Genomic DNA, 22,664 nt, shown 5'->3' with positions numbered 1-22,664 from the left:
ATACCTAAATCCATTCAAAGAACATCTCCCCACCTATGCGAAGCCAAGTATGCTGGCTCAGCTGACTGTCTTCTGCTGAAGTTGTGTATCACGTGGTTCGGCTTTGGTCAAAGTGACTGAAAAGCGGGTAGGGGTGGGAGGAGGCCTTGTCTATTTGGCTGCATCTTCTTCTCCTTTTATGGGACTCCAGTTCCACGCTCATTTCCTCCTTCCTATAGGAAGGAAGCTGCCCTCAAGATGTTTCTACTGGACACAAGTGATCTTTCTTCACTTTAATTCACCTCCTAGGGGATGTATATTAGTTTGCTTGGACTGCTATACTGCAGGCAGCTTTAACAATGGAAATTAATTTTCTCACAGTTCTGGAGGCTCTGAGATCAAAGCGTTGACAGGGTTGGTTTCTTTTAAGACCCCTCTCCTTGGCTTGCAGAGGGCCTCCTTTTCCGTGTCTTCATGTGACTTTTCCTTTATATGTCTCTGTCCTAATTCCCTTTCTAGAAGGACCCTAGTTGTACTGGATTAGGGTCCACCCAAATGACCTTCCTTTCACTCAGTTACCTCTTTAAAGACCCCCACATCTCCAAATATAGTCACCATCTGAGGCTCTCAGGTGTTAGGGCTTTAACCTATGAATTTTGGGAGGACAGAGGAGGCATTCCAGAGAGTGAGACTGCCTAGAGTCACTCATGGCTAGACAACAGCTGGGACGAAGTTAGGAGCAACTACTAAACGTGGATCGGTGCAAGCTCTGAGCCGAGGGACAGGCAAACAAATGTGTCATGGACCTTGCCCCAGGATGCTGCCAGCCCAGTTGTGGGGACAGGGCGCTGCTACAGAAAAGAAGAGTCAGCCATCTAGACTGGGGTGTGCAGAGCACAACAGAGTGTGTGCAACAGGCAGGAACTGTGCTTCCTAGAAGAAGAGATAAACATCAGCTGGATTGGTCACAGGGAGGTTTTCATGATAAAAATAACAACCTTTTATGGAACTCTACTATCTGTCAGCCCTTTGTACACATTTTATCTCTAATCTAATCCCATCCCAGGGGCCGTGGGGAGGACTGTACAAAATAAATTACACCAAGTTCTTGGTGGTGTGCTTGGCATAAGGGAGCATGCAATAAATGACAGCTAATTATTCATCCAACAAATATTTGTGCAGTACCTGCCATGTGTCGGGCAATGTGCTCACTGCTGGGGATAGAACATCAGCCAAGATGGTCTCTGTCCCCATTGAGCTTACGGTTTATGTGCATTATCCAGTACGGTAGCCACTAGCCTGGCTACCATAATAGTTGGCTATTAAAGTTAATTAAAATGAAAAATTCAGTACTTCAGTCACACCAGCCACACTTCATGCACTCCACAGCCACCAAGGGTTACATTTCCATTCCTGCAGAAAGTTCTATTAGGTAATACTGGAAAGGGATGAGAGATAAAACCTATATGGTAAAGGTCATGATAGAGACTTATAGGTAGCATGGAGGAACAATTACTATTCATGTTATAATCAAGATGTGGACACTGAAGCTCTGAGAGGATAAACTATTTGATCAAATTCACACAGCTACTAAGTGGAAGAGCTGGGATTGGAACCGAGGCCTGTCTTAATCTCATGCTCCCTCAGGCTGTTTTGTGGAGGAAATGAGACAGGCACAGGTAGTCTGTTTAAAGACAGAAGATGGAGAAGCCATCCTTGGTGGGGAAATAGCAGCTTGGACAAAGGCACAGATGGGCAAGGCTGGCAGAGGACCATGAGAAAACCAGTCTGGCTGGAGAGGCAGTGACTTGCTGAACTCAACTTATGTGCTTAGAAATGTAAGTCAGAGCCTGCCTGCCTTGATTAAGAGCCAAGAAGCAAGGAAATTCAGCCCTGAGTGCAGAGGTTGACTCTTTGAAGGATGTTAGCAGGAGCATGGCATGGTCAGAGCTGTGTTTTGAAGGCTGAAGTGCTTAGGGTAAAGTGGGCTGTGACCTGTAGACGACAGGGGGGATAGAAGGAAGGGATGAATAATGATGTGAAGCAAAAAACACAAGAGAGGGAGCCAAGAGCTTAACCCCAAGATTGATTGATTGATTGATTTTGCTTTCTCCCTTTTTAAAAATTTTAATTTTATTGGAGTATAGTTGATTTACAATGTGTTAGTTTCAGGTGTACACCAAATTAATTCAGTTATATATATATATATATATATATATATATATATATATATATATTCTTTTTCAGATTCTTTTCTCATATAGGTTATCACAGAATATTGAGTAGAGTTCCCTGCATTATAAAGTAGGTCTTTTTTGGCTATCTTATAGATAGTCGTGTGTATATGTTCATTTCAAACTTCTGACTTTTTTCCCCTTTGGTAACCATAAGTTTGTTCTCAATATCTGTAAGTCTGTTTCTTTTTTTGTAAATAACTTCATCTATATCCTTTAAAAAATTAGATTCCACATATGAGTGATGTCATGTGATATTTGTCCTTCTCTCTCTGACTTACTTCACTTAGTATGATAATGTAGATCCATCCATGTTGCTGCAAATGGCATTATTTCATTCTTTTTATGGCTGAGTGATATTCCATTGTCTATATGTAACCACATCTTTATCCATTCTTCTGTTGAGGAACATTTAGGTTGATTCTGCATCTTGACTATTATGAATAGCACTGCAATGAACACTGTGGTGCATGTATTTTTTCCAATTATGGTTTTCTCCACATATACAACCATGAGTGGGATTGCTGGATCATACGGTAGTTTTATTTTTTAGTTTTTAAAGGAATCTCCATACTGAACCCCAAGATTTAACACTGTATAACACTGGACAATATACTTCATTTCCCTGGGCCTCATCCTTTCAGTTCTAAGGGGGCATGGCTGGCCCAGGTGATTTCTGAGAGCCCCTTCAGCAATGGTAGTCTAGGATTCTGCAAATCAGAATGACATTAGGCTCAGAGAAGCAGTGCAAAGTGTAGCATTGAATACGGGGCAAGGAAGACAACAGAGTCAAAGGTCATCCGTGGCAAAGGGGGAAAGATGTGCTATTAACAAAACAAGGTGAGTTTGGGGGTTTTTTTGGAGGGGGAAAATAATGGTTTGTTCATTATTTTACATGCCCCAAATACAGACTTTAAACTTTTTTTTTTTTTTGACCCATGACCCACAGCAGGAAATTCAACTTGTATCTTGGTCCAGTACAGTTGTCCAGTATATATAAATGAAACAAAGTGTTTATGAAACAAATAATTATCCTTTCTAAGGGCAATGGCGTCTAATACTTTCTATTCTAGTACATTTTATTATTTTAAAAAGTTGGTTGCCGTCCATTGAATGTCTGTTATGATCAATTACTGTGTCACGACCCACAGTTTTAAAAACACTGCCTAAGAGGAAGATCAAGTCTTCTTAAGTTGGGGGCGATGGCAGGCATCCCATCAAAGAACCCAAGGCTAGCTGCAAGAGTAAACTGGCGAGCCTCGGGGCTGGGGAGTCTGGAGCGCTTCTGAAGCTCTGTGAGGCATGAGTGTTGAGGAAGGCAGAGGCCTGGGAACCAATCGGTGGCAACTACTCGTCTAGGTGATAAGGGTTAGGGGATTAACCCTCAAGACCTGGTAGACCTGAGGACGGGGGCGGAAACCAGATTTCCGCAGGAATCCAGCGACCACCCGAAGGCTGCATTTCTTAAGCGTTCGCGGAATGGCTCCCGCATCTCTGACCTCATTTGGATTTCCAAAGCTCCTCCACTCACTCAAGCGTCCGGGGAGGACCGCGTGCGCCCACTCCTCCATTCATTCATTCATTCCAAACCCATCTCGGGGAGCGCCAACCAGGTGCGAGAAAGGGCGAGCCGCCGGCGGTCGAGGCTTCCCTTCCAGTCGGTTTCCCTCCCGCCCAGCTCGCGCGCACACAAAGTTCTGGCTGCCACCCCCGCGGACCGGCTTCCCTTTGCCAATCAGAACCTAAGCGCATGCACCGCCGCCCGGCGGAGCCGCCTAACCTCCCCGGCTTCCCGGGATCCGCCCCCCACCCCCCCACCTCCCCGCACCGGCCCGGCAGCTCCTGCCCTGCGCTCGGCCTTCCCCGCCTCGCATCCGTGCCATCGGCGCTCGATTGCGCGCGGACTCCGCGCTCCGGGCTCGCTCGTCGCTCGCGCTCGGCCGCCGCTCCCGCCCCCGCCCCCCGCCCCCCGCCCCTCCCCCGGCTCCTCCCGCCCCTCCCCCGCCTCCCGTGCAACTTTTGCCGGAGCCCCCCCCTCCCCAACACACACAGCCATGCTGAGCTGAGCCCCGGCCGGGGACTGGCCGCGCGCTGCCCGCCCCGGCTCCCGCCCCACCGCGGACCCGCTCGGGGGCCGCGGCCGCTCGGCCCTCGGCCTCGGCCGCTGCGCCCGCCCGGCCGCCCCCCGGAGCCCCCGGGAGTCCCGCGCAGGGCCCGGGCCGCGGCGGCGGCGGCGGCGGCGGCGGCGCCCGGCCCCCTCCCCCGGCGCCGGCCAAGTGAGGCGGTGATGCGGGCGCTGGCGGCCCCGGCTGCGCCGAGAGCGGAGACACAGGCTCAAGATGGCAGATTCCGACTGAGGCTGGGGGGGCCGAGCTCGCGCGCCGCGATCCCTTCTCCGTTGCCATGAATCGCGGACACCCCGGCCCCGATGGCCCCCGTGTACGAAGGTAAGCGGCGCCGGCCCGCCGACTCCGCCGACCCCCGCCCGCCCGGCCGTCCGGCCCCCGGAGCTTTGTTCTGCCCGCGGCCCCGCGCCGGGCAGCACCCCCACACCCCCGGCCCGCAGACCCCCGGCGCCCGGCCCCCGCGCCCCACCCCCGGGGCTCGAACCGGTCGCCCGCCCCCCTCCCCGCCACCCCCTCCGTCGCCCGGCGATCGGCCGGGATCCGGAATCAAACAGATCTTATTCCCAGGGTGGAGAAAGAGGCGGGGGGGTGGGGTGGGGGGGGTGTGCGAGGGTGGGCTACTGGCCGAAGAAAAGAAATTGGGTGGGAGGGGGCGCCGGGAAAAAGACAGACCCGTGACGGTGCTTTTTATTTATTTGTAAGAAATAAAGGTGATGCGGTGTAGCTTTTCATCTCCACCCCCCGCCACTAAAGAAAATTACCTTTAGGGTGATCTGTTTCCACTCTCCGTCCTCCCAGCTCCTTTCCCGTTTCCCTCCACACCCCCCACCCCCCAACACACACACACACACACACACACAACACACACACACACACTCCTTTATTCTTCGCGAGCCTCAGATTTTGGGGGGCTGTCGGATCGGAATGTGCGGGGCTAGGTGATGAGAGGGGGGCAGAGAGGAAAAGTCCATTTCAGAGCCAGGCAGAACAATGAAATAGGCGAAAATCTCCCCGCATTAGCGTGTGTAAGGGAAAATGTAGTTTAGGTTTTCCAGTCGGGGAGGCTGCCAAGACGCTGGTCTCGATCGGTTTGGGTAAACCTGCGCGGTGCACCTTCTTCACCTGGCGCTGGGTCCTTTTTCTCGTCTGTCTTTAGGAAGAAAGACCAGAACGGAAGGCACAAATACTCCGTTTCCCCTGCAGTCCCCCTCTCTTTCGTTTCTCTTCAGTCAGTTCTGTCAGCTTCCAGCCAGAAATCAAACCGGAATCAACTAAGTTTTTACACTTCGATGTGTTTTTTGTGTGTGTGTGTGTGTGTGCTTGTAGTAGGAGGGATTTTGAACCAAAGGGTGTCTGATTTTTTTTTTTTTTTTCAGTCATTTTCCTCGTGAAAATGTCTTTCTCATGAAATCATTGAAGTAGCAGCCTTTACATACTTTGAGCGTCAGTCCATCTGGCTTTCTTTCGGTTTTGTTCAGATATCCTGTGGATGAAATAGCAAATGAGAGGAGGCAAGGGTTTGTGCGGGAATGGAGAGAAGGGGAGAGGTTTTAATCCTCTATAAATCCGGAGAACAGTCATGGCCAGTGAGACAGGGAACGCATTAATAGTTTTATCTCTGTTATAAAGGCAGATTGGAAAAAAAAAAAAAACTTATCTGAAAAGAAAATCTGTTATTAGTTCCAGAGCTCCAAATGAATTAGGTTTCTGGTTGGAATAAAGTTACCAGTCAGGCCCTGGGTAACGAGGCTGTAAATAACCTATGGACTGTAAATATTTTTTTTCAGACTCTCTTAGAAACAAAGGGGCCTGTTTAGAAGGCAACAGAGAGATGTTATTCCAGGGGCTTTCCTCTTTGATTCTGAAGAACACAAGGTCCATTTAACCATTCAACAAAACAAAACAAAATTTCTGATCACTCCACCACGCAGAATGGAGCCAGCCCGGTTGCTGTGTGAACATGCTAGGAGGACCCAGTTGGGCATTCATTGTTCCTCTGAGTCTCTGGGAGGGGGCTACATTCAATGCTCCCACTGTCTATGGAGTGTTAAAATGAAACAATTTTCTCTTTATTAAGTACCTCTTTGAGACTCCCTCTGCTGGACGCTCAGGGTGAGCATTGGAGAAGGAACTTGGCATTGAATTCAGAACTATAGTAAAACAGGCTGCTTTCCCTTTCTCAAGGGGCTGGGTATGTGGGTTGGGATGTATTTTGTCAACTTTGTAGAAAGCCGTCCTGGGAACCGTGCTGTTCCCCTCCTGTTCTTTTCATTCTAAATCCATACGGAATGTAGGCCATCCCCCTGCGGCTAAGACTTGGCACTCCGCTTCTTCCTACAGTGCTCTTTTAGCGCATGACACCAGATAAAGACCTGTGGGTGTGTACGATGTTGTGGTTTAAGCATAATCTCAGATCTCAAAGGTCTGGAGCTCACTTTTTTTATTTGCAAGCCAGCCTTCTGTGTCCCAGCTGACCTACGTGGCCACTTCTGCCACCCCTGGGTCCCTCGGTCTTGTGTGCGTGCTCTCTTGATCATTCCTGGGCATTGTGTCCTTTGATTCTGCGAGAGTTTCTTCGAATCTTTGTAATTCTTCTCTTCCTCCTCACCCCTTGTGAACCAGTCCAGCATCACTGCCTGAGCTCAGGCCTGGGTCTTTTTTGAAAGCAACTGTTGGTCATGCTCTGAAGCAGACAGGTGACCCCTCTAATCAGGCATTGCACTGCGAAACCCACATTTACTTCCTGTGATGAGTGCCTCTAAAACTTCAATGACCTCCTTTTTCCCTTCTTTGGCAACGCCCGCTGGATTTAGCGAACCTGATTTTTACCACATCCCAGTCGGAGCACATGGACTCCTTGTGTGTATCCCAGAGGAGCAGGGCTTTTCCTGTGGAATTCTCCAAGAGCGATTTCTGATAGTTTTCACACTACTAAAAGATTTGAACCCTGGATTCTTCTCAGAAGAAGGATAATGACAGGTGAGGCATTTAAGCCAGAATTCAGGGCTATATTCATTTATTTAAATAGGGTGCATTTGCCCCAGGCTAGGATTTGATGTAAAGGCCTGAGTGCATTAGTGGAGCATTCTGAACCGCCAGGTATTTAGAGAGAAGTGATCTGTTTGAAACAGGGTATGTTTGATAATACAAATTAACAGATAGGAAAGTGTCATCAGCCTTCCACAGCCTGCTTTTAAGGATAGGCTTCTAAATAGCATATTAGTTTTCAATGGCTTGGTACTGATCAAGTTAAACTTCTTTTAAAAGGTTTATTTTCTTTAGAAGGTTAAACATTCTCCTTGCAGTTATGTCTACTCCATCAACTTGCTTAGCAAGGCTTTTTCCAACCTGTAGTGCAGAGGCCAACCACAAAGGTTTCTAGTGCCACAGGTGCTAAATTAGAGGACCCTGAATTGTATTCTACTCTCCCTGGGCTTGTACCTTGTCCACTAGTGTTGGCTCATACAGTCAGACTTCCCCAAACTGTAGCATCAAAGTCTGTCATCAGATGGGCCTGAAGACACCTACCAAGAAATGGATTCTGAATCATCTTCCATTAAAAGAATTTGATGACACATGTTCAGAAATATCTTTTCCTGTGTTTATGTTTTATATTTTTAAAAATGAGTAAGTATAAATATTGTTTTCCTTCTTACCACATTTGAGAAGTGAATCAAGGCTCATTAATTTTAATCCCTGATCCTGGACAGTGTGGTACAATATGCAAATCAGAGAAGCCTGGGCTTTGACTCTAGCTGTATGGCTTTGGGCATGGTACTTAACTTCTCTGAGCTTTTTTTTTCTTTTTTTCTTCTTTTCAAAGCCTTATTCGATTGTTCAGGGCTCCATTAGAAACAAGTATATGTAAAGCGTTGGGCTGTAGTAGGCATTTTCTTAGTACATGTTAAATCCCTCTATCTTTTGAGCTGCTTACAGGCATGATGACTCCAGGGAAAGAATAAGCCACAAATAGTTTAGAAAACCAATAATAGCAACATTTCAATTATTAATCTCCTGCCATTCCTTTTCCATTTTGGGCACCAGCAACAATAAGCCCCCTATGGCCAGGGAAGAAAGAGCCTTTTTTGACCCTCTCTGTGACCTTTCCAGAGTCTTTATTCCCACTGAGCTTCTGCTGGTTTCAGGTAGAAGATTTCTCTTCTCCTGTGGCACATTCTCTGCAGCTCTAAAAATGAAGCAATAAACTGTTCGAACTGAGTTTCAGGGGCTGCAGCTGTGCCTCTGGGAAAATATCCCAAAGTGTGAAAGATAATCTTTGCCCTTTATCAGGATCCATTGGTAACCCAGACGGCCAGCCAGGAAAGGGAGCGCCCCGAGGTGGCTTACTTACCAAGGGCCTCAGAGGGGAGACACCCACCCGACCATGAGCCAGGGACTAGATCCATGCATCTAATGTGATTTTCCTACAAAAGATTTTTTTGATGCTTTTTGCAAGTTACAGCTGCTCATATTCTTCATATTTTATTTTTTGTTTCTTTATTTCTTCCTTCCTTCCTTCCGTAGAGACCGATCTTGAAGGAACTACCTTTGAGTGGAACAAAGTAGCAATGCTCAAAAGGGTATGATACGTGAACATTTTTTATTGTTCTCCAAACATGTCATTTGCCAGTGCTTTCTGGTGGTCTTATGATGACAATTCAAGCTCTTCAGGTTGCTGTCAAAGGCGAGTTTCAGAATAATGCCAGCAGATGTTATATAACATCCGATGAAGCATGAACTTGAAAGGCCCCAAATCGTAATAGTTCCATTTCGTGTGGCAGTATTGCATTGAGAAGGGTGAGGATTGGAGGCAGAGAAAGAAAATGGAAAACCTGGAATATAGGAAGGTCTTTATTTTTCCTCTAAAAGAAGCCAAGATGCCTGAAGTTCACGGTAATAATTGTGGCTTAGTTTGTGGCACACCTTCTCCCTACGTTGACCCACTTGTCCGCCTCACAGACCCACAAAGTAGATACCTTCACCCCCACTTTATAGACAGGGTACTACTTTAGAATATCCATTTCACAGATGTTTGTGTGGGGTCCCTGTCCTTGAGTTCAGGGGGGATGGGAAGTGAAAATCAAAACTAAGCAAGAGCTGAACCGTGGTCTGACTCAAGATAGAATGCCTTTATGTGTGTGCCTTTAAGAACTTTAACCAGTTCTTAATTCTTACATGCTCATGTTTCTTGAGGTATAAAGGGAAGACCTCCGTTTCTTTATTTTCTCTAGAAAGATTTTGTTTCTTTGGGATCAAAAAAGTACTTCTGAATGCAGAAAATACCTATTACAAATCTCCTAGAAATTTCCCTGGAAATTACCATCTCTAATTTGCAGAAGATTCCGTCTTCCTCTTTCATTACTTACATTTTATACCTTTGTAAATGCACCACATTTCTGATTTGCACATGCCACTTGGAGACTTTCTGTTTTTGGCATTTGGCGTCCCCAGCTCTAGCACCAGTGGACCTATTCATCTTACATGGCTGTCGGAGAATGAATTCCTGACTTTGCTGCCTGGCTGAGATCCTTAATTCCGGGTAGCTTTGTGATACTTATTGGTGGGGATATAGATTGGGTGGTCACTCTGTAGATCTCTCAAGGAAGGAAGTTGTGGAAGAAGAAGACCAACTCCGCCTCGTGGGAGCATGGATCTCAGAACAGGAGAGGACCTCAGGAGAAATGAGTTCTCTCTCTTGCATTCAGGAAGGTGAATGGCCGTGACTTGGAATTGTCTGTTCACCCACAAATTTTTTTTCCAGGAAAAGGCCACCCTAGGAACTCCCTCAGTGACCAATTCCAGTATTCTGTTAATCTGATCATCAAGAAACTCTTGGGTCGGCCTGAGATCTCGTCTGCTGTCATTCAAACCTGTTCTCTTTTACTCAGTTCCTTTTTCTGAAACCTTTCATATACTTGAAGGCAGTAACTGAGTCACGGTTGCTTTTTCCTCACAGAGCCTGTTTTGGGTCCTCTCCCTCTGAGAGTTCTCATTTCTCCACAAAACCAGAAAAAATGGTGGTGATCAAAGCTGGACACAGTTCTGTAATAATGGTCCCCTTACTTCAGGGTTCTTGCCTCACGGAGAGCCCCTGGAGGGCAAGAATCAGGTCAGAGTCATCATTGTGTCCCCTGTAGTAGCCATGCAGTTCCTAGACCTAGTAGGTGCTTCATAAATACTTGTTGAATTGACACTTCCTTTTAATATATCTAAGTAATAACTTTTGTCACACCAGCCCTGGACTGGTTAGTTAGCTTGCTCTCCCCTCGGTTCTGATCTTTATTTTTCCTGTATGTACTTGTGTCTAACCATCCCTCACCCTAACAAGGCCATCTTCTGTTTGACCCTTTGAATTTCACCCTTCTGTTTGTAGCTCTCTAGAACCTTACTTAACAGATCCTACATACAGAATGCGGCTGACATAAGTCATTAAAAAAAAAAAAAAGTTGAACTACTCTCGAAAGAAGAGGAGAGAGGGCTCAGAAGAATCTTGAAAATTTGATGCAGTATTGGTTCATTCAGGCTTAGAAAGGACACTTGTCAGATTCTTTAGAGGTTCTGAGTCAGCCAAAGCCATACCTGTTTTTCCAGGTTCTCTACAAGTCAGTGAGGTGTTCATGACACTGGTTACAAGTCAGACTTGTAGCTCGTATCCCTCCATCTTTGATCTAGGGCCAATGGAAAAGACAAAAGATGTGATGGGCAACGTCATTCAATTTGCGATTTTCTGATGGGTGACTTTACCATTAGAAAGTAAGCTACTGAAATAGTTGCCAATTTTTAAAAAAGCAGCAGACTTTTAAAACTGCAAAATAATTGTGTGGTTTTCCAGTCACTTATTTCTAAACACAGCGTTGAGGAGATTTGTAGTGTTTTTGAAAGTGGTCTGTTTTAGCAACTCTTGCCTAACTTCTTTTGCTCTAGTAGGTTCTGATTAATTAAATGCCACTGTGTTTAAGCAGAATTAAGATTGATTGACTGTTGCATGTGCTAATGTTGTAAACTTCATAAAACCTTCATTGTCACAGAAAGAATGCGGTTTAATATGTGAGTGGACAAGGGATTTTCTCCCCAGGTTGTGCTGTCTGTCCTCAATGAAAGATCATTTTGGAACCTGCCATAACATTGGGTTATGGCACTTTGGGTTTACTTAGTTACAGACTGCATCCTGATGCTGCAGTGAGGTTTTTTTTTCCCCCTCTATTGGTACCATTTTCCTCTATATCAATATTACCCTTTGATTCAACCTATGGAGTTGAATATAAAAGGCTGATTTTCCAAGGACTTACATAATAAAAGTAATCTATCATGTCAGTTCTATAGAGAACTTCTAGTTTCATAGCATCAGGGAAGCAGATTTAAATGATATGTGTGTCTGGAGTCCTTTCAAAAGTCATATGGTAAAGCAATTGGGAACCTCTGGTTTGTTGGTAGTTGTGGAATTTTGATTTTTTTTTTTTTCTCTAATGAAGAATTAATAGAGCTCTGACCAGAAAAAAAAAAAAAAAAAGTGTGTAAGTTCTTGAAATTTTGCAGAAATTGTAGAAAGGCAGCAAGTTACACCCTGCAGAATTCTGTGTCCACCACGCACTAGAATCCAGGCTGATAGAAGGAGTTTCTGCAGGAGAGTAAATTTCGAGGAAATTTGTGATGGTGGGCGGGGCTGGTGGGAGCACACACTGCTAAAACAGGTAGAGTTTCAGCTCCAGTGCACCTGTGATCACCGTGACTCATTAATGAGTATGACCTGCACCGTCAGGAAGAGGTTAATCGATGGTTGTTCTGTTCTGTTGTGAGACTGGGAATGTCTCTCATGTGGTACAGAAATGTTTCCATTAGAAAATGGTTATAAATAAAGAAACTCTTTCATTTAGTTGTTCCGTGACTTATTCCCCCAAAAGGATTTAAGGCCTCTTAAAGAGTTAAGTTCCTGGAAGAGGGGAATTAATTCATATAGACCAGTTCTGTGGCTCGACCTTATTTCCAAAGATGTCAGATAAGTGAGGCTGTCCTACCCGGAGTGACAGCGGAAGCCGTCACATCGCTTGTGCTGGCATGACCAGGTGAACAAGCAGAGGGCCTAATGGAATTCATTTGCAAAGTCATTTTTGCTTGGCTGGAGTGGTAAGCACAAAATAGACCAGCAGAGGAGATCGGTAAGTGTTTGGGATCAGTTGTCCAAAGGCTTTTTAAAACGGGTGCTAATTTGAGAGGTATTTTATAGTGCCGAGAAGGGGACTAATATAATTGAAATGATTCTTGAACAAGGTAGTTTTTCCTGGCTTAGGTATGACAGAGGGAGTGAGGCAGCCGGAGGGCGAGCCATGTGGTGTAGGGGAAGGTGTATGCACAGTGGTGAGGGACCTGGGTTGCTGTTGCGGTCACACGGAAGAGCGCGGTAGAGCACCAAGCAGCATGCCTGACCCGAGGCTTCAGTGAATATTTATTCCTTTCCCCATTCCTCCCCAGCCCATTTGGCGGTGATCTGGGACCAGGGAAGCTTGCTGGTGTTAGCAGTACCATGATATTTACAGTCTGCCCTCTATATCCACAGCTTGCACATCCGTGGAGTCAGCCAACCTCGGATTGGACATATTTGGGAAAAAAATTGCAGAAAGTTTCGAAAAGCAAAGCTTGAGTTTGTTGTGCTCCTGGCCATTATCTCCATAATATTTACATTGTATTTGATGTTGTAACTAATCTAGAGCTGACTTATAGCACACAAGCGGATGAATGTAGGTTATGTGCAAATGCTACATATTTTTACATAAAGGACTGGTGCGTACAAGGAGATTGGGCTCCTGGAACCAATACTCCTCAGATAGCACCGGTCGACTTTATTCTGTCTTTCTCGGTAATCTCTTCTTTTTATAGGCTCTCTCGCAGTTTATACTGGCATCACAGTATTTCAGGATCTTACTGGGTTACAGTATAACCCCAGGGAAGTCTTCGCACACTTGTATCCACCTTAGACACTTGAGGAAACTGAGGCCAGAGCAGGGAGAAGAGGCTGCCTCTGCATCGTCTTGAGAGTTGGAGCGGGGGCAGAGTAAGGCGCCCCCCCAGCACACTCCCCCAGCCGTGGGCACAGAAACTCCCAGACATCAGCCGCTGAGTGAGGCTTTGCTGGGCTGCACAGCCCGTGGGAGCTCCACCGGGCTGGTTCCCACAGGGCTGTCAGAACCACAAACCTTCTCCCCCAGTCCAGAGGGGGGTCCCAGGCTCCAGCCCCCCTGGGTGCCCTGCGGCCCACAGTGCCTCCCTGAGCCCATCTCAGAGGGCTCTTTCCCACCCCCAGGAAAGCAGGCCATGTGCCTTCAGCACCAGTGTGTAAAGGGCCTTCTGTCAGGAATTGTTTCCCTGAGCAAATTCTCAGCTTGTCATCTCCAGCTACTTATTAACAAAGACACACACACACAAAGTCACAGAAGAGAAACCAATACCATTGTGAGAGGTTTCACAGAACCTCAGAGCACTTTTCAAGTCCTTAAGTGGCTTTAAAAAAAAAAAAATGTTGGGGATTCCCTGGCGGTCCAATGGTGAGGACTCTGCTGCTGAGGGCCTGGGTCTGATCCCTGGTTGAGGAACTAAGATCCCACAGGCTGCGCCACATGCAGAATAAAGTTTTAAAAAATTAATTGATTTTAAAAAAATACTGAGCTTCAAGTCATCCTTTCCCTTTGACCTGACCAAACTTGACCCCTATCCCTGTTGTCAGGCATGCCATTCTAACCCCAGACCGAGTCCTGTTGGGGTGGCCTTCTGTCTTATGCTGCCCCGCACCTCCCTTGGAGCTCTTCCATCCTGACGAGTAATGCTTCGTAGTATTTGAACACAGACTTTCACATGAAAGGTTGGCTTGACTTGACATTGGGGAATCCTGGGGCGATGGTGCAGGGCGGCCTGCAGCCCACCAGTTCCTGGGTTGTGTGTCCAGCCTACGACCACCCCCACATCCCCTTGGACCTCGGGGTGCCTCCTGGCCACCTGCTCGGTCCCCTGCCTGGGGAAGGGACCTGCCCTGGGAAGGCCTGCAAGTAGGCGCGAGGTCTTTTGGACAGGGATTACCAGGGACCCAGAGCATGGTCTGGGAGAGCACCTGGGGAACCTGGGGACACCTCTGTCCTTGGGGAGGGGTGGGGCTGAGGCCTGCAAAGTATGGGGTTCAGGGCTGGAGCCCTGCTGCCCTGTTGTGAGAGCCGTGCTTATAAAAGCTTGGGCAACAAAGGCGACCCGACAATATTTCCTGTTTATACAAAGTCCTGGCTGCCGATTGCTTCACTGGACACCCTGCTCCTTTCTTTCCCTCCTCCACCTTGATCTTCTACTTAGGGTTGCTCCATAAAGCAGGGTTGATGAAACTGCCCCATTTCCTGTTCCTGGCTGCGGAAAGTCTGTTCCTTCCATAGTGAAACTCACCAGCGAGCCCAGTGCATCCCGCAGCTCCTACCTCTTGTCTGTCTCTGCCACTGACACAGGCAGCCGCTCCTCTTTCTGTCCTCCCCTTTGATGTCATCTCACCCCTCTGCTTCCACCTGCTTATTATTTCCCACTCACCTGCCCACAGCCAGCCAGGCTCCTCCCATCCCCGACTCACCTGCCCACAGCCAGCCGGGCTCCTTCCCTCCCCGACTCACCTGCCCACAGCCAGCCGGGCTCCTTCCCTCCCCGACTCACCTGCCCACAGCCAGCTGGGCTCCTTCCCTCCCCGACTCTGTATATCTTGGCCGTGTGTCTGCCTCGTTACACTCCCGTGGGTGTCAGGGTCCAAGAGCAGGACACTGGGCCTCTCTCTGGGGAGCATTTGTGAGGGAGAGCTGTTTGGGAGAAGTGCTCCTCCAGCTTTGGGAACTGTCAGTCACCTGGAGGGCCTGTTAAAACCGATCCCTGGGCCCCACCCTCCCAGTTTCCGTTTCTGTAGGTCTGGGGTGGGGCTCGGGAATTTGCATTTCTAATTGAGAGCCCCAATTTTAGAGAAATGCATTCAGAATGAGAAGTCCGGTGCGTATTTAAAATCAGATGGTAGTTGCTTTGATGGAGACTTGCCTTGGGCTGGTGGGAGTCAGAGAGCCCTGACTGCAGCTCTGATTCCCTTCCTAGCTGAGACAACCTCCAGCTTCCAGCCTTCCTGCCTCAACTCTGGGAGGGATGAGGCTCCATCTTCTCCGGGACCCATCTGTACATGCAGGGGCTACTTCCTCTTCTCTCTCCAGAGCTGGTCAGTCTGTAGTTCATTCAGTTTAGTGCTGGGACCCCAGAATTGAATGGGCAGGTATGTCTCCCAGTAACAATATATTATTATTATTAATCGACATAAACAGCGCTATGATTTTCTCCATTTACAGAAGAGGAAATTGAGGCTTAGAGAGACTAACTAACCTGTCCAGGATCTCATAAGCCAGGGCGGGAGCCTTCCTGACACTGGAGTGTTCTTGACTTGACTGGGCAGCCACCCAGCTCCACAAGGGGCAGTTGGAGGGGTGCAACATACAGCAGGGAGGATCCCCAGTAGGAAGGATCTGGGATCCTTCTTGGAGCAGGGGTGGCCACGGTGGGGGCTGATGGTTCTAGAGCATTGAAGTCACAAACGCCCGTTCCCCCACCCCCACTCTGCTGTCCCATTCGCCCCCTCTCCATCCATTAGGAACAAACGAGATGGTGAGTGTCAAGCAAATGAGATGCTGAGTGTCAAGCTCTTAGTCTGATAGCTGGCGCAGAGGAGGGTATAGTTCAGGGCAGCCAAGCCATGAGCCCCTTTGAGCAGCTAAAACGGAGATCTGAGAATAATCTTACTGAGAAAAAAAGTTAGGGAAAGACGATAACAGCTAATACTTACAGAGCCCTTGGAAGTTCCAGTTTTGTTCTCAGGCTTCAGTTCTATTAAATCATCGTCACCTTGTAGTAGTGCAGCAGGGTAGGTTATGTCCCCGCTGTGTTACACTCCAGAGGTACTGGAAGGTTCAACCGCTCCCAGGTGGCTGAGCTGAGGTTACCCCCATCCCTGGCTCCTCCCACCCCCCAGTAGCCTGGACTCAGAGCCCCTGCCCCTGTCCACTGGGCTCTGGCTGCAAAGCAGAAAGTCCTTCCAGTCCCTTCCTTGATAAGAGAAATTTGTAAATATGTTGGTTCTGCCCCGGAATATAAGTGTTCTTTGTTTCAATCAGGACCTGAATAAATGTTTTAAAATTTGAAACACTGATTCGTTTTGGTCTTCTTGAAAGAGAAGGTGGTGGGCGCGTAGAACAGTCAGGTCTGAAAGATAAGAGCAGTGGAAGAACCAGCTCTGCCATGTGTTAAGCCAAACCATAAAGCTTCAGATTTGGCATGAAACTGGACAGCCCCATCAGTGGGCAGAATAGGTGCTCCAGATTTAAGGCCCTGGTGTCCATGCATTTAATAGATGACGAAGGAGTTTCCACGAAGCAGTCGGGAAAAGGAAACCTGATTTAGCAAATGGGGACGGGACCGCATGATAGCAATTTGAAAAGTCTCAACGGATGGTATCACCTCACATCATTATACCAACATAAATTCTGTGTGATTAAAATGTTAAATTCAACAAAAGTCTGTTGAGCGCATTCAGGAAGCCAGGGATTGCTCTAGGTGCCAGGAGTGCAGCAATGAATGAAACAGATGAGCGCCCCTACCCTGAAGCAGCCTGCGTTTTCATGGAGAAAGGTAAAATTTATCAGTGGATTAAAAAAAAAAATCCATTTTTAAAGAAAGCTGGGAGGAAACAGAAGTGGTATTTATTAAACCTCCAGAGGGGTTGACATTTCTAAGTTTAGAATCTGTCAAAGAAATCACTGAGGAAAATATTGGTAGTTTTATTAGCGTAACATTCCCCAGATGTTAAAGTTGTTTCTGGTTCTTCTATCCTGAATCATTCCTCAGTGTCACTCGGGGTAACATTAAGGGGTGTCTGGGTTTTAGGATCGGCTCTTCAAAGAAACATTATTAGATCAAGGGGTATGACCATTATCTGGTCCTAGAGGCAGACCAGGCTTCCCTGGTGGCTCAGTGGTAAAGAATTTGCCTGCAGTGCAGGAGTCGCAGGTTCAATTCCTGGGTGGGGAATATCCCCCTGGAGGATGAAATGACAACGCACTCCAGTATTCTCGCCTGGAAAAGCTCATGGACAAAGGAGCCTGGCAGGCTACAGTCCTTGAGGTCACAAAGAGTGGAACATGACTTAGCAGCTGAACAACAACAACAACAAAGATACAGACCACCAGGTTAACCTAATTTCCTCCCCTAAGTGTTTTCATATTAAATCAAAGCACCTTGATAAAGATTTAAGTTCACCTGCCCGCTAATTCAGGAAGGCACAGAGTTCCTCCTGCTCTTGGGGGTCATGACCATCCCCAAGGGCTTTCACACACCACCTCTATGAATCAGCGACTCCCAAAGTTGTGTCTTTACCTAGACTTCTTTTTTGAGCTCCAAAGTCACAAAGCCAACAATCTACATGACATCTCTATTTGGATGTCTCACAAGCATCTCAGACTTAATGTGTAAAACAGAAAAATCTTGATGAACCACCCTAAATGTGTACTTCTCCGAGAAATCTTTATTTCCATAAATAGCATCTCCTTCCACCCAGTAGTTCACATCAGAAACCAGAGAGTCATCCTTAACTTCATTTTACTTTATATTTAATCCTTCACTGAATTGTATTGATTTTTGCCTCCCCAGTACAGCCATTCTTGTTTTTCACTGTGGTTACACTCTGTGAAGTCACTGCGGGTGCCACCTTAGGGGACGATGAACCCCTGCCCCTAGGATTGGCTTCCTGTGAGCCTCTGGTCATATTTTCATCAGCCGATCACTACAGAACCTTGTGTTTTATGTGTGTTTTTGTTTAATGACACCTTCTTTAATACATACTGTTGATTGATTAGCGTTGAACTTGCAGCCCACAACACTATAGCCCATGGTGTAATGAAGCTTACCTAACACATGTATTTTTCTGTAAGACACATCTCAGCCTGCTCACACTTAGAAACACTAGACACCCATTCATCATGATGCTTGGGGGTCTTTTAAAAATCCCAAACAAAAAATACCCCCAAATGTGAAAAACGTGGTACTAAACAGACCATGGAAAGTAAGCTTGCTTATAGTGTTGATGTTAGAGCTGAAACAAGAAGTCGGAGCTCGACCTCATTTGACCTCGGCTGGGAACACAGGCATCAGGCATCAGGCAGCCCAGATTTTTCCTGACAGTGTGTGCATGCCCGGGGTGACTGTGAAAGTACCTGCCGAGGATTGATTTTGAAGTTACAGATAAATATTAGCGAGATTATGGAATCTGCAAATAGCGACAATCAGTTTTACATAGTGAACTTTGTCTCTCTCCACTGCCACCCGCCAGTCCATTGGTCAGCAGGCTTTCTCTAAAGGACCACGTAGCAGATATTTTAGGCCAAATGGCCTCTGTCACAGCTACTGGGTTCTGCCCAGATAGTGAAAGCCGTTGTAGACCATACGTAAATGAGCAGGCGGGGTGGTGTTCCACTAAAGCTCTGTTTACACAAACCAGCTTTGGGCGGAATTCTGCCTTCAGGCTGTAGTTTGGACCCCTGTAGCCTCATTCAGCTTCCCAGGTGGCTCAGAGGGTAAAGAATCCACCTGCATTGCAGGAGACATGGGTTCCATCCCTGGGTCAGGAAGATCCCCTGGAGGAGGTCACAGTGACCCACTCCACTATTCTTGCTTGGAGAATCCCATGGACAGAGGAGGAGCCTGGCGGGCTACAGTCCGTGGCATCACAAAGAGTCAGACACGACTGAAGTGACTGAGTCCGCACGCAGCCCCGTCTAACCCAGCTTCGCATCTTCTCTGCACTGCCTTCCCGACCTGTCCCACCGTCCCACCCCCACCCCCCATTCATTCTTGAACTTCCAACTAATCTCCACGTTGATTTTAAGTGTAACTCAGATGTGACCACTTTGGAGTCACAATAGGGGTGGCCAGCCGGCTTCCCCTGACACTTGGAGTAAACTCCCAAATCCTGAGTCACATGGCTACCGCACAGCCCCTGTGGATTTCTGCAGCCTCACTTTAGGTCAGCCTGCCCTTTGCCCCTGGGAGACCGTCCTCTGCTCCTTCCTGCTTCAGCACCTTTGCTCACAGTCTGGCGTGGAAGGCTCGCCCACCCTCTGCCTGGCCAGCTCCCGCTCACTCTGTAGTCACAACCAAAATGTCACTTCCTCCTGTAAAGTACATGCCCCCTTTCTGATCTCAGGACACCCTGCTCTTTTTCTTCGTGGCACTTGGCATGTTCAGGCACCCATGTGTTTGGGTGTGTTTGTTTTCCATCTGCCTGCTCCATCGGACCACACACTCAAGGAAGATAGAGCCTCAGCTGTCGTTTCTGTCTTCTCTGCTTGAGCTGCCTTCACATGCATTGCAGACACGTCCCAAGACTTGTTAAAGCAGCACGCGTGACTGTGGAGCATACTTTTGTTTGTACCAATCTTTGTATGAAGATCTTTCTCTGTATAGAAACCTGGAAAAGTCACCCGTCTAGAGCCTCTAGTGTATCTTCTCAATTTGAGAGTGATGATTAGAGAAAGTCATTCTGATAGCGAATCTCTCTGTGGGTGTGAATGTGTGTCTCTGTTGTCAGAGGCTGGCTCTGCCATCAGGTACACCTAATCCAGGGCTTTCTCCATGGGACTCGAGTGCTGTGTTCAGTCCTGTTGGTCTCCCTTTTCTCCGAAAGATTGTTTGAACTTTGCTGGTAACGTTTTCACACGAGGGAAGTGAAAGTGAAGTGTGCTTGACGAGGCATTTGTGGTACCCCTTTTGAACACTGACTTTAATTTCTTCTCTAAAAGCATCAACCCACCCCTCTCAGACCTTAAGTGGTATTAGTTTTTTTCCTACAGCATTGCTATAGCCTGGGGAAGAAATCTTTGTCTTCTCAGAGAATCGTCTAAGCAGCAAAGCTCCAAATTGAGGAGCATTCCAAGAACTCTGCCTGCTCACGATAGACAGACCACTTAGCATATTTTAGGAAGATCGTACATCATCTTAGATGGTCTTTCATAGATTAGCAGTGATGAAATTTAAAACCTTATTTAAAATCTTCAAGAGGTGTACTATAGAAACATCACTTACGGCATCATAAAAAGTTAGAAAAGAAAAAGGCAAGCAAAGGGCTGCCCTGGTGGTCCAGTGGTTAAGACTCCACGTTGCCAGTGCAGGAGGTATAGGTTCAAACCCTGCTCAGGGAACTGGAATCCCACATGCCATGTAGTGCAGCCAGGAGATTCAAAAAAGTAAAGAAAGGCAAGCAAACACACCCCTCCTTTCTCTTTCCTTTCTCTAGAGATTACCGCTGTTAACTTTGTAGGTCTTTTTCTGTGCATATATATGTACATATACTCTTTTACACCAAAATGATGTAGTAAAAGATCTGCTTTTGTAACTGGCTTTTTTTTTTTTTTTTTCAATGAACAGTTTCCAACCTTTATTTCAGCACATTATTTTTCCTTTACCTTGTCCATATTCAGTTTTCCATTATTGATTCCCAAATGTCCTTTGAAGCCAGTTTGTTGAAATCAGTATCTAATCAAGGGCCACGCACTACATACTATATCTGGTCGTAACTTTCTTTTCATTTCCCCGCCTGGCACACATTCTCTCTCTCTCTCTCTCTCTCTCTCTCTCTCTCTCTCTCTCTCTCTCTCTGAAGAAATGGGCCAGTTGCCCATAGAAGCTGTTGTCTTCTAGATGAGCAGGGTTTCTTCCTTGGGTGGTGCTGAGTTTGATTCTTCATCACCTGTATCCTGTATATAGGGGCTCGATGAATTCAGGTTCGTCATTTGGGACTAGAATACCCCAGCGTTGATTCTGGCCACCAGCTTCAGTGTCCAGGGACCCACTCTTAGTGATACTCAGATTAACCTCTGGATGAGGGTTATGACAGCCTGGACCCTCCCCTGTCCATTCCCCTTTTCCCCCGTGAGACCAAAAAGTGATCTGTGAGGTGTAACTTTGGCATACAGACCATTTTCTGAGGGGTTATTGCACCAAATGATCATTCTTGGCTTCCTGAACTCATACATTTCATTAAGTTTTGTAAAATGGTGTTTTCCCAATTCTTTGATATCCTGTGTAAAGTAAAGCTTTTCCTCTTGCATTGGGGCCATCTGGTTACCCTGAAATAATAGTTCCCACTGGTAAGGGAGGATCTTTGCTAATACGCACCCTTTCCTTGGGCTTCCCAGGTTTTGCCAGTGGTAAAGAACCTGCCTGTCAATGCAGGAGACATTAAGAGAGGGCATGGCAACCCATTCCAATATTCCTGCCTGGAGAATCCCATGGACAGAGGAGCCTGGCGGGCTGTGGTCCATAGGGTCGCAAAGATTCGGAAACGACTTAAGTGTCTGAGCACACACATGCAGGCAGCCTTTAATCATTAATTGTCAAAGTAAGAAGTTGCATAATAGCCATTTAAAATAGTGAGAAATGAGTGTTTTTCTGCCTTTTTTAACCATGTAGTCACGGATTTTTATTGATTTGGTATGTTTTAATCATTAGTCTTCTTGTGACAATTCTAGGCAGTGAGACCCCTTCAGCTAGCTCATGTGACCTCTTGACAGGACCTCTGCCATCTTGAAAAGCTTTCCTGCTAAATGGCACAAATGCCCCAGACTCGTCTTGGACTTCGCAGTGGTATTAGACAGTGGTGTTAGAGACCACAGTTTGAACGTTAGGAGTGATTATTGCTACAGAGATGACTTTTTTCCTAGAAAATTTCAGTGGACAGAACTGGAAAGTACATGTAGTTAAAAATTGAGAGTTTAGATACATATTTAATTTAGTTTTAATTACCCTGTGCTTTCACTTATTCTCCTCAATTTTATCATTGTAACTCCTTTCTCTAAGAAAATCTTTATTCTAGAAAATCTTTATTTCTCCTTCTAAATATAGGAATTAAGTTTTGGAATACTAATATTTATATTATTACAAATGCTAAAACTACAGAAGAAAGTTTAACACATCTTTGTAATTTTTGTCTTTTCCTTAGCATGCATCCAACTATGGATATACAGTTGACCCTTGAACTACACAAGGGTTAGGGGTACCAACCCCCACCCCTACCCCCCTCAAAGTCAGAATTTCGTGTATAACTTTTGACTTCCTCAGAACCTACTACTGATAGCCTGCTGTTGACTGGAAGCCTTACCACCAATATAAACAGCGAATTAGCTCACATTTTGTATATCACGTGTGTGTGTTAGTCATTCATTCGTTTCTGACTCTTTACGACCCCATGGACTGTAGCCCGCCAGGCTCCTCTGCCCATGGAATT

General features: G+C 46.7%; 1 protein-coding gene and 1 long non-coding RNA gene across 5 annotated transcripts in view; one reads left to right on the top strand and one right to left on the bottom strand.

Annotated features, from left to right (window-relative positions):
- Positions 1-4,480: 4,480 nt before the first annotated feature.
- HIPK2 (homeodomain interacting protein kinase 2) overlaps positions 4,481-22,664 on the top strand; it is a 208,278-nt gene continuing 190,094 nt past the window's right edge. For 3 of the 4 annotated variants that reach the window (XM_061165907.1, XM_061165906.1, XM_061165904.1), the window contains exon 1: positions 4,482-4,660. In XM_061165907.1, coding sequence (XP_061021890.1) covers positions 4,642-4,660 — 19 coding nt within the window. In that variant the 5' untranslated portion in view covers positions 4,482-4,641. Of the gene's footprint in view, positions 4,661-22,664 lie in introns of all 4 variants that reach the window. The other variant, XM_061165905.1, reaches the window with a different exon arrangement.
- On the bottom strand, positions 4,988-16,484 carry LOC133072540 (uncharacterized). The gene is made up of 3 exons (XR_009696760.1): positions 14,759-16,484; positions 10,919-11,007; positions 4,988-5,822 (listed from the first exon to the last, which is right to left on the bottom strand). It is a non-coding gene; the product is annotated as an uncharacterized LOC133072540 (long non-coding RNA).

This window comes from Dama dama, chromosome 18, assembly GCF_033118175.1.
Source record: "Dama dama isolate Ldn47 chromosome 18, ASM3311817v1, whole genome shotgun sequence".
NCBI lineage: Eukaryota > Metazoa > Chordata > Mammalia > Artiodactyla > Cervidae > Dama > Dama dama.
Note: the sequence above shows the minus strand (reverse complement) of the source record. Positions and strands in the feature narration are given on the sequence as shown.